This window comes from Chiloscyllium plagiosum, unplaced genomic scaffold (assembly GCF_037043375.1).
Source record: "Chiloscyllium plagiosum isolate Xiang-an unplaced genomic scaffold, Cpla_swu_hap1 HiC_scaffold_31, whole genome shotgun sequence".
Classification (NCBI taxonomy): domain Eukaryota; kingdom Metazoa; phylum Chordata; class Chondrichthyes; order Orectolobiformes; family Hemiscylliidae; genus Chiloscyllium; species Chiloscyllium plagiosum.
In genome coordinates, this window is record NW_028270169.1 from 21370124 (window position 1) to 21386104 (window position 15981).

Consider the following 15981-nt stretch of genomic DNA (forward strand, 5'->3'; position numbering starts at 1 on the left):
TACCCATGTCTCTGATCGTGTTTTCCGTGTCCTTAAGGGGGAGGGGGAGCAGCCCGAAGTCGTGGTCCACATTGGCACCAATGACATAGATAGGAGGAGCGCTGAGGATGTTAGGCAGGCTTTCAGGGAGCTAGGTTGGAAGCTCAAAGTTAGAACGAACAGAGTTGTTGTCTCTGGTTTGTTACCCGTGCCACGTGATAGAGAGTCGAGGAATAGGGAGAGAGAACAGTTAAATGCGTGGCTACAGGGATGGTGCAGGAGGGAGGGATTCCGGTATTTGGATAACTGGGGTTCTTTCTGGGGAAGGTGGGACCTCTATAAACAGGATGGTCTGCACCTGAACCTGAGGGGCACCAGTATCCTTGGTGGGAGGTTTGCTAGTGCTCTTGGGGGGGGTTAAACTAACTCTGCAGGGGCATAGGAACCCAGACTCTAGCTTTAGGGTGCAGGACCTGGAGTGTAGGGAGGTTAGGAACATGGCATCAATTTCAAAGGAGGGTGCCTGTAAACAGAAAAGTGGCTTGAAGTGTGTATACTTCAATGCAAGAAGTATACGAAATAAGGTAGGTGAACTTGCAGCGTGGGTTGGTACCTGTGACTTTGATGTTGTGGCTATTACGGAGACATGGGTAGAACAGGGACAGGATTGGCTGTTGCAGGTCCCAGGGTTTAAATGTTTTAGTAGGGTCAGAGGTGGGGGTAAAAGAGGGGGAGGTGTGGCATTGCTTGTCAAAGATAGTATTACAGCTGTGGAAAGGACGATGGATGAAGACTCGCCATCTGAGGTAGTTTGGGCTGAGGTTAAGAATAGGAAAGGTGAGCTCACCCTGTTAGGAGTTTCTTACAGGCCTTTTAATAGCCCTAGAAATGTAGAAGAAAGGATTGCGAGGATGATTCAAGAGAAGAGTGAAAGTAATAGGGTGGTTGTTATGGGGGACTTTTAACTTTCCTGATATTGATTGGGAAAGCTATAGCTCAAGTTCGTTAGATGGGTCAGTATTTGTCCAATGTGTGCAGGAGGGTTTCCTGACACAATATGTAGATAGGCCAACAAGAGGTGAGGCCATACTGGATTTGGTTCTGGGTAATGAACCAGGCCAGGTGTTAGAATTAGGGACAGTGACCACAATTCGGTGACTTTTACTCTAGTGATGGAGAGGGATAAGTGTGCACTACAGGGCAAGAGTTATAGCTGGGGGCAGGGAAATTATGATGTGGTGAGGCATGACTTAGGATGTGTGGCTTGGAAAAGTAAGCTTCAAGGCAAGGGCGTAATTGATATGTGGAGCTTGTTTAAGGAGCAACTATTGAGTGTCCTTGATAAGTATGTACCCGTCAGGCAGGGAGGAAAGGGTCGTGTGAGGGAGCTGTGGTTTAATCAGGAATTGGAATCCCTTGTTAAATGGGAGAGGGCGGCCTATGTAAAGATGAGGCGTGAAGGTTCAATTGGGGCGATTGAGAGTTATAAGGTAGCCAGGAAGGACCTGAAGAGAGAGCTAAGAGCAGCAAGGAGGGGACATGAAAGGTCCTTAGTTGGTAGGATTAGGGAAAACCCTAAGGCTTTCTATAGGTATGTCAGGAATAAAAGAATGACTAGGGTAGGAATAGGGCTTATGAAGAAGGGCTTATGCCCGAAACGTCGATTCTCCTGTTCCCTGGATGCTGCCTGACCTGCGCTTTTCCAGCAACACATTTTCAGCTCTGATCTCCAGCATCTGCAGACTCCACTTTCTCCTCTAGGAATAGGTCCAGTCAAGGATAGTAGTGGGAAGTTGCGTGTGGAGGCTGAAGAGATTGGGGAGACACTGAATGAATACTTTTCGTCAGTATTCAATCAGGAACAGGACGTTGTTGTCAATGTGAATACTGAGTCACAATTAAGTAGAATGGATGGCTTTGAGGTATGTAGAGAAGAGGTGTTGGAAATTCTGGAAAGGGTGAAAATAGATAAGTCCCCTGGGCCTGATGGCATTTATCCTAGGATTCTCTGGGAAGCAAGGGAGGAGATTGCAGAGCCATTGGCCTTGATTTTTATGTCCTCATTGTCTACAGGAGTAGTGCCAGAAGATTGGAGGCTAGCAAATGTGGTTCCCTTGTTCAAGAAGGGGAGTAGGGATAACCCTAGTAACTATAGGCCAGTGAGTCTCATTTCTGTTGTGGGCAAAATCTTAGAGAGAATTGTAAGGGATAGGATTTATGAACATCTGGATAGGAATAATGTGATCAAGGATAGTCAGCATGGTTTTGTGAAGGGCAGGTCGTGCCTCACAAACCTTATTGAATTCTTTGAGAAGGTGACTAAGGAGGTGGACGAGGGGAAAGCGGTAGATGTGGTGTATATGGATTTTAGTAAGGCGTTTGATAAGGTTCCCCATGGTAGACTACTGCAAAAAATACGGAGGTATGGCATTGAGAGCGAGTTGGAGGTTTGGATTAGGAGTTGGCTGGCTGGAAGAAGACAGAGGATAGTAGTTGATGGCAAAGGTTCATCTTGGAGTGCCGTCACTAGCGGTGTTCCGCAAGGATCTGTTTTGGGACCATTGCTGTTTGTCATTTTTATAAATGACCTGTAGGAGGGGTTAGAAGGTTGGGTGAGCAAGTTTGCGGATGATACGAAAGACGGAGGAGTTGTAGACAGTGAGGAAGGATGTGGCAGGTTACAGCGGGATATAGATAAGCTGCAGAACTGGGCAGAAAGGTGGCAAATGGAGTTCAATGTAGCTAAGTGTGAGGTGATTCACTTTGGTAAGAGTAACAAAAAGATGGGGTACTGGGCTAATGGTCGGATACTTGGTCGTGTGGATGAGCAGAGGGATCTTGGTGTCCATGTACACAGATCTTTGAAAGTTGCCACCCAGGTAAATAGTGCGGTGAAGAAGGCATATGGCGTACTGGCTTTTATTGGTAGAGGAATTGAGTTCCGGAGTACTGAGGTCATGTTGCCATTGTATAAGACTCTGGTGCGGCCGCATCTGGAGTATTGTGTGCAGTTTTGCTCGCCATACTATAGGAAGGATGTGGAGGCACTGGAACGGGTGCAGAGGAGGTTTACCAGGATGTTGCCTGGTATGGTAGAAAGATCGTATGAGGAAAGGCTGAGGCACTTGGGGTTGTTTTCATTGGAGAAAAGAAGGTTTAGGGGTGACTTGATAGAGGTGTACAAGATGATTAGGAGTTTAGATAGGGTCGACAGTGAGAATCTTTTTCCACGTATGGAGTCAGCTATTACAAGGGAGCATAGCTTTAAAATAAGGGGGGGGGGTAGGTATAGGACAGATGTTAGGGGTAGGTTCTTTACTCAGCGAGTTGAGAGTTCATGGAATGCCCTGCCAGTAGCAGTGGTGGACTCTCCCTCATTATGGGCATTTAAGCGGGCATTGGATCGGCATATGGAGGATAGTGGGCTAGTGTAGGTTCGGTGGGCTTGGATCGGCGCAACATCGAGGGCCGAAGGGTCTGTACTGCACTGTATTCTTCTATGTTCTATGTTCTACCCAAAGTTCACAGTCTTTAAGTGCTGAATCAGCAATAGAGATTTATGTGGGCAGGCACCTGTAGGTACAATGTGACTGATATTACTACAGTAAAATCTGAGCCAATATTTTGATGTTACACAGAAAGCTTTCAAGTCTACAGGATGATGCAGAAGTATTTTTTTTAAAAACAGAATTAAAGCCAAATATGTATTAAACCAAAATTGAAGTACAGTATTATAGAAAGATTTAACACTTCAGGTCATATGTCTCTCTCATTCATACATTGCAAAGCCACGAATAGCAGATCTGAGCAATCAGTCCATCTTAATTTCAAATATTCATTATTTATTCTATTTTCACTTTTTACAGTTACGTCTAGATGAAGCTCAGGAGGCTGAATGCCAGGTTTTAAAAATGCAGTTGCAGCAGGAGCTTGAGCTGCTTAATGCATACCAGAGTAAAATAAAAATGCAGACTGAGGCGCAGCATGAGCGTGAACGCAAGGAATTGGAGCAGAGAGTCTCATTACGTAGAGCCCTACTAGAGCAAAAGGTACTGTGTGATGCTTTGTCAGTGAAAATTAACATGCTAACCTATTCCCAGCATTTCAACCATTATCCAGTGTTTTAAACGAGCTGTAAGAATCCTTTTCAATTAATTACTGCTTGTGAACTCTGTCTTCCTGATTCAGCTATAAACATTTATATTTGTATTTTAAGAACTTTGACAATTTCATAAAGTTTCAGCAATTTTAAATTTATTTTTGAAGAGTTTAAGTAATCAATTCCTTCCGCTAGTTCTTTTATGACCTCGATGCTGTGATAACTAACCTTTCAGAAATGCTTTTGTAAAAAAAAATTCCTCTTTTGTACAACAAACAGTTTGTAATGTCTAGTTACATAGTTTAGCTATTCATTGGTCTCCTGATCTGTGGGGAACTGAGGTGCACTCCACAGCAGGTCTTGGTGGACATGTTGGTGTATGTGTTCCACACATTGGGAATAATGGTCATAATTGTACTCCACGTTATCCCTCATCTTCCTCTTCTGAGGCAAGTGGGCGGATTGTCTCATATCCTGCCTGAGTTGAATGCTGTGCACTTTTATTGAGAAAGGTCGAAACCAGGGGCCCCAGCTGTTGGATCAGTGGTGAAATGTAGCTTTTTATCCTGTATGTGTACCATAATTCTATCCATCTTTGATGGCTTCTTTAAGGGAAAGAGCCTGTGAAACTGAAAGCACCTAGTTTAACCCCTCGTAACTTAAAAGGAATGCTCCACGCTTTTCTGCGTGAAGGAACATTGAAACAAATCTGTAACTTAGTTCCAATATATAAAAAATGCATTTAACACTGGAGGCAGGTTTTCTTAGATATATTTCATAAGTCTCAAGGATTCCTACACACGTTCAACCTTTACCGCTTTTTACACTAGCTTTATTTTGGAATGGACATTACTTAAAACCAGATCAATGTCACACGTATTAATAAATAGCTGACATGCTGCAGACAGATATTTCACTGCTCTGAATAGATGACTGGATTAGAAGTTCCAAATTACACAGTTGTGTTGGTGAAGGCGCTGTGACAAGTGATCAAACAGTTGAGTGTAAGCCATTATTTCTATCAATTTTCTGACTTATAGGAGCTTGACTGTCCCGGTTGCTTTCGTTAGTCAAGGGAAACATTAATGGCATTAGAGTACACATGCAAGAAGTTCTGAGATAGTCTAAATATTTGTTAGTAAAATATTACTGCATTCCTGCTTTCATTGATAACCAGATGATAATACTGTGCCAACAATCCAGTGCAGTACTACTGCTTCCTGCTCAAAATTGTAATTACTATCCGGAGCCTAGAGAACAGTTCATGACAATTTAGAAGCTAAAGTTATTTCAGTTGCATAAACATATGTCATTGCATTGTTTTACTATGCTGCATATTAACAATATGTTTAATCTGAAACAATTTGCAAGCAATATTTGGAAAAAGTTTTACAGTATTTTGTAAAATAATGTGCAGAGGATTTATCATCAGTCTTTGTAAATTAGTAAACTGATTGTGGTTTCATATCTCCCATTTGTATTTTCCATTTTAGATTGAGGAGGAGATGTTGGCACTACAGAATGAACGCACTGAGAGAATACGAAGCTTACTGGAACGTCAAGCCCGAGAAATAGAGGCTTTTGACTCTGAAAGCATGAGACTTGGCTTTAGCAACATGGTCCTTTCTAATCTGTCTCCAGAGGCTTTTAGCCATAGTTACCCTGGCGCTACCAGTTGGTCTCATCACCCTTCTGGAGGAGCAGGGCATCACTGGGGTCACCCCATGGGTGGCCACCCTCCAGCCTGGGGTCACCCTATGTCAGGTGGATCCCAACCTTGGGGACATCCAGCTGGCCCTGTTGTTGCTGTGCCCAGAGGAGGTGGTGTGGGGGTCCGCAACAGTCCCCAAGCTCTCAGACGAACAGCTTCCGGAGGCAGATCGGAGCAAGGCATGAGCAGGAGCACAAGTGTCACATCGCAAATTTCAAATGGTTCACACATGTCTTACACGTAATTTTAATAGGTTGGGGGAACAGTTGTATAACTGCTGTCTTGCCTCAATGCTCTGCAAAAACCGCCCATTATGCATCATTTTGAAAGCTTTCTATTGGTACTGCGGTTGGGATTAAGAGTGTGGGCATGTTTGTCTAGCCTTTCAGGAAAACACATCTTTTATGTTAATACAGATTTTTTTCTTTTGTCAACACATCATACATTATCTGTTTGATCAGCCCTTGAAAAAAAAATGTAAAGGAAGACCAAAAGATAATTCTTGCTGAGCCTTGTTCTCTCCAGTTGGTGGCATTGTGGCACCATTACATCCCATTTCTTGTCGTCATTTAGCAGTATATGTTTCAAGGTGGTGGTATTGGGAATTTTCTTCATTTAAAAAAATACTTCTGGTTGCCATTTACTTCTGCTGGCCATCAGACACATACTTTTTCAAGGGCTGAACCAGTAATTTCACCAGCTGCTAACTGACGTTATATTTGTTTGCCTGAGGCATTTATCTGCTGAAGTAGGTATTATATGGAAAAAGAAGTTTAGATTCTATTTCTTGGGCAGAAAAAGTATATAGTGAACAGACTGGAAGTTGGGCTGATTTGAAGTGGGACCGAATTAAAGTCTGGTACAAGCATTTGGTATTTATGTACAGCCACAAACCTGTATTTGTTTACTGGTCAGTTACTCATCTGGCATTAACCCTTTGCTACATTATCTGTGAATTATTTAGCCACTAACATGTCTAGAGTATGGAACTAGTTAATGAGGAATATTAATGTTAACTAATGCATAACAATGATGCCATAAGTAATTCGCCAAATAATAGATTAAAGAAAGACTGCCTTTTGCTAATTGTTTTGATTTCCCCCACTTCATAATTTTCAGATTTATTCATTGTGTACAACATTTTTCTTTTTGCAAATCTTCCCACCACCTATTGAGCATGCTATGTGGCTCCAAAATGGTGTAACTGCATCATAGTAAACATGCTCCAAATTTAAGGTGTTTACAAACTACCATAGAAAGCAGTTTTAAACTCTACATATTAAAATTAACAGTACATTACCATTACCGATAGAAACCACATATATTGTTCTTAAAACGGTTTCGATACAGAACACTATTTTTAAATTACACAGATAGTATAATTTTATTTTTTAATAAGTAAAAGTTAGAGTGTTTTTGTAATAGGCTGTTGTACAATGTGTTCTGACTTTTGGCACATTTCAATAAGGACTTTACATTGTGCGTGGTCTATGAGTTGTACAATAATCTATTGCCACTATACTGTGAACATTATTGTCCCTTCAGAAAGAACACTGCAGTAAGTAAAACGCTTCCCTAAAATTCAGGTTACATCGGAAAAGTTTGTTTTTAAATTGAAGAATGTATGTATCTGTAAATATGTAGTAAATTGGAATTGCTGAGCTGCCGGCCTAGTTCCTGACTCTTTTTATACTGAATTTAGGTTCTGTCAACTAAAAACAAGAACTTAGTGCCATTATTAGCACCAGTGAGCATGCCTATGACTTTTTAGCTTTCTATGTATCACTATTACTACACTGTAGTATAATGTAACAAGTCTTAAATGTGTTATACAGACAAGAAAATACATCTGAAAGCTATGCTTGCTTCCCTTCCTTACAGTGCTGACTGACTGGGCAGTAAAACAATTCCTTGTATATACTGCATTTCACATAAGAACTACTTCTGGTGTAAAACTTATGGTGAAATGGCATTAAATCTTGCCAATAATCTAGTTTGTTATTTCATGCGACATTGTGCAACTCATCACTTACATTTAGTTGTCATTTCTTTTGCCAAAATTATCAATATTGGTAAGAGGGAAGACTAGTTAAGTGTTTTCACACCTTTAACTTCACCGTTACTTTGGCACAGTTTGAATTTTCCCTCCCATCTGACGCCATGTGATTGGTTTGTTTGTTTCCTTGGTTATAATTTTAATACTAGAAATTCATGCCCAATAAAGTGTTGCCTGCACTCTAAGCAATTCTAAATTATTAAAAGAATGTCAGGAGAACCAAGTGCTGAGAACGGCGCATTTTTCAACTTGCACTTAAGCAATGGTACAGTGATTTTTTTTTAAGCAGCTGCTTGGATAATGTTTGCTCATGGAAATTCTTATTTCAAAATTTCAGATTTGTAGTCAACATTGCTTAGATCATAACAGATCATAAATGTTGTCTACTTTGATATTTGAGATCAAGCAGTCTGGTGTGAACCTTACTGATTGAAGTATTTTTGTTGGTTCGCTAAGATCGTGATTAACTGACTTTGCATGCATATTTTATTGGACAACATCAGTGAGTTATTATTCCAGAGTTTCTTCTGTTCTTACATTGTTAAAGATGACATACAAAAATCACTTAGGCAACAGTGATCTAAAGCAGAGCTTGCTACTTTATCACAGACTTATTGGCTTATAGCTACTGATGTTTAAAACTGAGAATGTTTTATTTGTGAATTGGAGTTGGTGACAGTTTAGTCATTTAAAATTACATTTTTAATGTCATTTTGTTTTAGAATCTGTTACATAATTCCTCTAATTTATTAGTAGCTTCTATTTTTTAATAAATTTAGTGTCTCATTTTTAAAAATGGACTATATAAGGCTCTGTAAATGTTCATTTTTACTTTTGATGATGCAAATCCTGAGAATCTGTTGTACAAAGTTAGCTACATGATCTGCAAAATACCTCGATCAGTGTTGCTATGACCAGCTTCTAGGTATTCATGAGAGTGTGCCCAAGGATTCTACTCCTATTTAGCTGTATTTTCCCTTCCCAAGCTAGAAATACATGGTTCCTACTTAAGACTCCCTGGTTATACCACGCAGATTGGAAATTGACCTTGGGGAGAGGTTAATTGGTAACCTGCCATTGCATCATGCAGCATGTTAAAATTCAGCACCCTGAGCCATCACACAATAATTAGCACACTGAGAGCAACAAGAGTAAAGATTCCATTTTCTCTATCATTCATCTCTGCATATGGAACAAAAATTCAAAACTTAAACAGTGAGCAAAAATTGGTGGAAAATGAACACTATTCAGTGAAATTCATTATGTGCAATGAGTGGGAATGTTTTGGATTCCACGAGTGCTATTAGAAAAGAGTGAATGTCAGCAATGAGGAATGCTGCACCCTTTAAATGAGATTCTGATTGCTGCTCTGTATAATTGAAAACCAATTCTAAATCTTAATTGCTGAACAATTTATACATTTGACATTCATTTTATATATAAGATGCCACATGAGTGAGGGGGAAGGAGGATATCTAGTTATAGTTCAAATGTGTCTCAACAACCTTATGGTATTTATTGGGTAATTCTGAGCATGTAGGTTGCCTCCATCTTATGTAATGTTTGTATTAAAAATTGTTCTAAGTACCATTTTAGTATGAAATACAAAAGAAAGAAAATATCAATCCCTACTGCTCCTTCTGTCAATCTTGTGTGTTCTAACTTTGCTTCCATTTAGTAACTCTTCCTGACTGCTCAGTAGGTACCTGACCACTTGTGCCATTAGCCTGAATATGCAACTCAACCACAGGAAATTGACTGAAAAGTATGTTTTCTAGTTACGGTACTCACCATATTTGATGTTAAGGCTGTGGAAAACCATTTTTCACACCTAGGTGACATTTGAAAGAGTTGAAAATGGAGGAGATGCCAAGAATTTATTTAAGTCCATATGAAAGTATTCATGTCTTCCTGAATGAAAGAAATGTACTGTCAGTCACTGCATATAGTGAGATGAGTAGTGATACAAGGTGCTCCCTAGTTTTACTTTGGAACTTAGACTTGTTAGAACAGTGTGGTTTGGTGGTTAATGATTTGCATTAACATGTAACACTGAGTTAAGTAGATTTGCAAAGAAAAAAAAGCTTTTTCCAGTACACACACGAGTTAGTGAGAGTCTAATCTGTAATCCAGTTGGAGTTCTATTTGGCAGGTGAAAACATTAATTATCTGGCTTTGTTTTTTGTTTCATTTTTAATTAGTTTGCATAAAGCATGGTCTGACTGCTAAAGTGCAGTTTTAAATTCAAGTATAATTCTTCAATTTTCTAATCCAAACCAACTGTTCAGGTGGCTGCTACATGGGGGGGGAAACAGGTAAAAAGACTGAATTCTTTCTGGTTAACTCTCCTCCATTAACTATGTAGATGCATCTACTAAGAGAAAAATGCACTTCATTAGATTATTCCACCCTCATGTAGGAATCCTGCAAAGTAATAAAGCACATTTTAGGAGAAGGCAGGATGATATCTAGTGTTGAATCCCATGAAGTCATTGAGTACAAAGAGAAGAGTTTACCATTAAAGTCAAATTACTATGTACATTTGTTTCAAGAAAAATATTAATCAAAAATGTCTACAGTATTGCATTGTATAATTAACTTTGGCATTTTTTGATGAGACAATATAGTTGCCAATTAATGCTATATTGTGAAGTAGCATCGTAACAGTACAGTTTACAAAAGTGACTTCACCATTTATTTGCAGTAATATAAAGACAACTGCAGTTGCTGGAAATCTGAAACAAAAAGTGTGCGCTGGAGAAACACAGGTCTGGCAGCATCTGTAGAAAGAAAAGCAGTTAATGTTTCAAGTCCAATGAGTCTTTGGTTGAGGGGTGGGAGCGAGGAGTGTGTGTGTGTGTGTGTGTGGGGTTGGGTAAAAGTTGAATGCATGGTGATGTGCCTAGAGAGACAGAGCACATCTGCAAGGTTTTTCCAACCGTCTAAAGGGCATTCAGCTTTACTGGTCACAATCAAACTCATTTACAGTTGAAGATCTGGGATTTTCTTTATGAACCACATTGAAGGATGATGAATAATGTAATCAAGATTTCAGCTTTATGAATAACAGTATGTTGAATGTTTTGAATCTCCATACGGCAGAACTGATGCTAAAGGTTCTTATGATAAATTACCAAACAGTTTATAAATCCCTTCAATTATGTAAGGTCTGGTTAGGAAATATGGGGTTCCACAAGCTGCGACTCTTCTCTGCTTAGCATCCTCTCAAGGCCGCATTGCTTGCTTGGAGTCTGTGACTTCTTTTGACCCTGGTTGTGCAGAGAGAGAGAGAGAGAAGGTGCTGCCCTGATGTCTCCATCTTGCAGTTTTCTGCCTCTTTGTTTCTTCACTCTTCTGTCTTTTGGCATCATGGCTGTGTACTCTATTCCCCCTGCCCCGATTCCACCTTTAGGAGTAAATTACTGCACATGCTGGAAACTGTACTGAAAACAACAAATCCTGGAGATCACGGCAGGTTAGGCAGCATCAATGGAGAGAAAGCAAGCTAATGTTTCAAGTCTAGATGAATCTTCTTTAGTGCTTTGGTGAACAGTCATCTGGATTTAACGTGAACATACATTCTCTCCATAGATGCTGCCTGACCTGCGATGTCCAGCATTCTTTGTTTTCAGTAGATTCCACCCTTCCCCAGCAATCTTCAGTTTTGAAGAGTCACTGGAGTCGAAATATTAACTCTGTTTTATATCACTAGATGCTGCCAGACCTGCTGTATTTCTGTATCATCATTCTGCATTGTTTGAGATTAGTTGTGTTGATTTTCATTTAAATTCTTGGGTGGAAGCATTATATCGCTCCCTACATAGCTATTGAATGTAAAAACAAAATTGCATCAAGGTTCAGAATGATTCTGTAGATCAGTGTTGTCTAATTGAAATCACTAGTGGCAGTGAAACCAGTTCAGCCAAATGCCCTGATTAGTGGAAAATGCCTGCCATGTACCTATACAGTGCAGATTATGAAAAGTTAAATATCCCACATAGTGCAAATGAACATTGGGATGATATGCTCAGTATGTATTACTTTTAATTTCTAATCAAAAACCAAATAGTCACAAAGGGATTCCCATTTAGCCATATGTGGCTTAGTACTTGACAATATGGCTAAGGATAAGTTGCATTCAAGATGAGGGCATCATGAAGTTGAACAGTCAAAAATAATATTAAGTAGATTTGGGAAGTGAACAAACAAAAATGTGTATCTATATATAATAATTTGTTGTTTAATCCAGGGATGTTGCACAGCTTTCTCTCCAAATAAGCTTTTGCTTAAACTCTGGAATGCTCTTTATCTAGGTTCACTGTTAAAACAATGATTGGACATTGCTGCCAAACAGTCAGGACTGGCAGAAAGGGAGCTCACAAAGATCAACCTAGCGCTAAAATCTGTGGAATATTCAACAGTAGGTTATTATGGTATCGTAGTAATCTGTTAACGTGTAGTACTGAGCTTACCCATCATTGAGGTAGGGAATGACTACATACTGTTTGGTAAGGTAATCTAATGTTCTTAGTTATAAAAAATCCCTTTTCTCTTGCTGTAGTTGTCGCTGGCTCTGAACAAACAAAAATCACAACTCTTACTGGGGATTCTGATAAATTAATGCAGTTCCATTTTTAAAAGTATAATAGTGCATATAATGAAAGATGGCCTAATGACTTGACATCTTGTAAATGCATAATTTTATTAACAATTTCTTTGCATTAGGATATTTATATGGTGTAAAGGGTTAAAGAAAACCACTAAACCCGCACAGTACTTGAAGAGAGGGTATTTGTACTAAAATACAGATGTTCATTACTAACTACGCTATCAGAATCCCTTTTGTTTTAGTATGCAACAAAAAATAGTTTAATGTGCATTAGTAATGAATGAGGGACTGTGAGAAATGTTAATATTGTACATTTTAAATAGCTTGCAGGAATTGTGACAAAAACTTGAGATTTCTAACATAAACATTAAAAATGTTTTAACACTAATCACATGGGGTGAAAACAACACATCATGAATGTATAACCTAATCTAACCTAGAGCAACTGGCTGGTTTTAACAAATCAGACAGCGTGTTTGAGCTTATTCAACTTTATCTCTTTACATTTCTATTCTATTTTGGACTTCTTATGTTCTCGGCATAATTCTGATTTTATTTGCACATATATGGTAGAAGAATCTGAATTATAAATTTTAACAACCAAATTTACTTTAATCATTTTTTTAGAAATATGTTATTCCAGTCGTTGATAGCCGGTTACCAATAAGTTCCTTCATTTACTGGTATTCTTTTAAAAATTGTACAGTAAAAATGTCAGTATTCTGGTAACTTCTGGTTCAACATACATTAGCTCATATAACCTGTATTAATTGTATAGATTGTGAAGTTAAGCTGTTACCAAGTGTCAGAGAAAGAGAATAGGGTCATATGTAATATTTTGTTTGTAATTATCCTTTGTATTGTTACAAAGGAGATGTTAAAATCAACTGTAATAAAATAATTTTAGTACAGCTTGTGTACTTTTGCTCATTTATGTTATTTCAGATGGCTATGTTGTAAACTTATGAATTCTTTATGATTCAGAAACCTACATCATTTGATTGTGTTTGATCTGATATAAATGTAACCATGCTGATATCACTAATTGAATCAATTAAGATTTGGAGATGCCAGTGTTGGACTGGGGTGTACAAAGTTAAAAATCACACAACACCAGGTTTTCGTCCAACAGGTTTAATTGGAAGCATTAGCTTTCGGAGTGGCACTCCTTCATGAGGTGATAGTGGAGGGTTCAATCCTAACACACACTTTATAGCAAAAATTTGCAGTCTGACGTAACTGAAATTATACATTGTCTGTTAAGCCTTTCATCTGTTAGAATACAGTGATAGTTTCACTTCTTTCATGTGTAAATCACAAAACTTTTTTTTAAAAAGTTGCATTCTCTGGTTAGCTGTTAACAATGGTGATAGCTAGACAATAAATCACCATTGTTAACAGCTAACCCAAGAATGTAACTTTTTAAAAAAACGTTTTGTGATTTACACATGAAAGAAGTGAAACTATCACTGTATTTTAACAGACAATCAGTTTTTCAATGTATAATTTCAGTTACATCACACTGCAAATCTTTGCTATAAATTCTGTTACGATTGAGCCCTCCACTATCACCTGATGAAGGAGCATCGCTCCGGAAGCTCGTGTGCTTCCAATTAAACCTGTTGGACTATAACCTGGTGTTGTGAGATTTTAATTTTGAATCAATTAAGTACATTTCAGAACTTTTAAGTTGGCCAATTTTCCATTATCTAATTAATGAAGACAATTTAGTATTACATTTTTTTGAATACCAGTTTGACTTTGTTTTTAAAATGTACACCCTCGCTTTTGGGGATTTTTGTTCACATCTGAATATTCATTTTAATTTACAGAAATGAGATGTGCCTTGGGTGTTGGAATTTCTCTCATTATTTACAAGTGTTGATTTGTTTGGACACCATCTATTGTAAACTACAGGGCTTGAATCTTTATCTCATTTAGAGTCATAGAGATGTACAGCACGGAAACAGGCCCTTCGGTTCAACTCGTCCATGCCAACCAGATATCCCAACCCAATCTAGTCCCACCTGCCAGCATCCGGTCCATTTCCCTCCAAGCCCTTCCTATTCATATATCCATTCAGATGCCTTTTAAATGCTGCAATTGTACTTAGCCTCCACCACTTCCTCTGGAAGCCCATTCCACACAAACACCACCCTCTGTGTGGAAAAAGTTGCCCCTTGGGTCTCTTCTGTATCTTTCCCCTCTCACCCTAAAACTATGCCCTCTAGTTCTGGACTCCTCCACCCCAGAGAAAAGACCTTGTCTATTTACCCTATCCATGCCCTCATAATTTTATAAACCTCTATAAGGTCACCCCTCAGCCGCCAACGCTCCAGGGACAACAGTCGTAGCCTCTCCCTATAGTTCAAATCGTCCAACCCTGGCTACATCCTTGTAAATCTTTTCTGAACCCTTTTAAGTTTCACAATATTCTTCTTTCAGTTTCAATAAATGTACAGTGTTTGTACATACGTAAACTTGTAGATGTAGGAAAACAAATTGCAGGCTTGATCTCCCTGAAAATAACCAATTCTGGATGCTTTCTTTTTAAATGTGAATTTTATATTTAGAGGGATGAATGACATTAGTGCTAGAAAATGAAGCACTTTCATAGGAATCAGGCTCAGGCTGTTCATTCCATCATTTTACTATTTACTCGAGATAATGTTGATCTCTATCTTTTGTTATAATCTCACTGGACAAGTCAGATTCCAGACTGAAATCTGGCATGATAGATTGTTTTCTTTCTAATTTAACGAGGTGGTCTTTCACTGAAACACAAGCATGCAAGGTTTTATCGATGAGTTTATTATGCAAGAGCAATGAAGATGAAATAGAATAAATCAAATTATTTAGATTATGCAATTTTAAAGATTTTGAAACATGCTAAAATACAATCTTATGTCCCTACAACTTCCTTCTTTAATACTGAAGCACTAGAGAATCTCTTCACTATCACATCCAGGTTTAGCTTAACTTTTGTTAATTCCCAGTCTTGAGAATTTGATAGCCTCCTCAAATATTCACAGAACTTAGACTATTTCAGTTTTAATTATTCCCTTCAGGATTCTAACCAAACACTTCTGGTCTGGAATTTTTAAACTCCTTAAACTGAAGAAACCTATTTCTTAACAGTGAGAAGCTATCTTCTTTCTTCAAGAGACATTTTTACATGTCTACCTACTGTCTAAGCTATGGGTGTCTCTGCTAAAATAGACTCCCAATCCTTCTAACTGGAAGCAGTATAATGCACTTCACTATCAAACATTTTATAAATGATTTGAATCTACAATCTGTGATTATGTCACTGGAGGTACTTTTCCAATTAATCTGTTCAACAACATTATTACACACCTCTGGAGCAGGTGGGCCTTGAACCGAGCCTCTGACTCAGGTCGAGATGCAACGATTATGCCACAAGAGCTCTACAAATAATTTTTCCTACTTTCAATTGTATTAAGAACACTTCTGCATATAAAGTGGTTTTATTTTCCTAATCACCAAATTATTTGTGTTTTTTCCTC

At 38.6% G+C, this 15981-nt stretch overlaps 1 protein-coding gene across 5 annotated transcripts in view; it reads left to right on the forward strand.

Annotated features, from left to right (window-relative positions):
- taok1a (TAO kinase 1a) overlaps positions 1–13365 on the forward strand; it is a 178193-nt gene extending 164828 nt beyond the window's left edge. For all 5 annotated transcript variants that reach the window (XM_087977314.1, XM_087977315.1, XM_043718405.2 and 2 more), the window contains exons 19-20: positions 3846–4028; positions 5572–13365. In XM_087977314.1, the coding sequence (XP_087833440.1) occupies positions 3846–4028; positions 5572–6033 (645 nt within the window). In that variant the 3' untranslated portion in view covers positions 6034–13365. The remainder of the gene's footprint in view (positions 1–3845; positions 4029–5571) is intronic.
- Positions 13366–15981: the final 2616 nt, after the last annotated feature.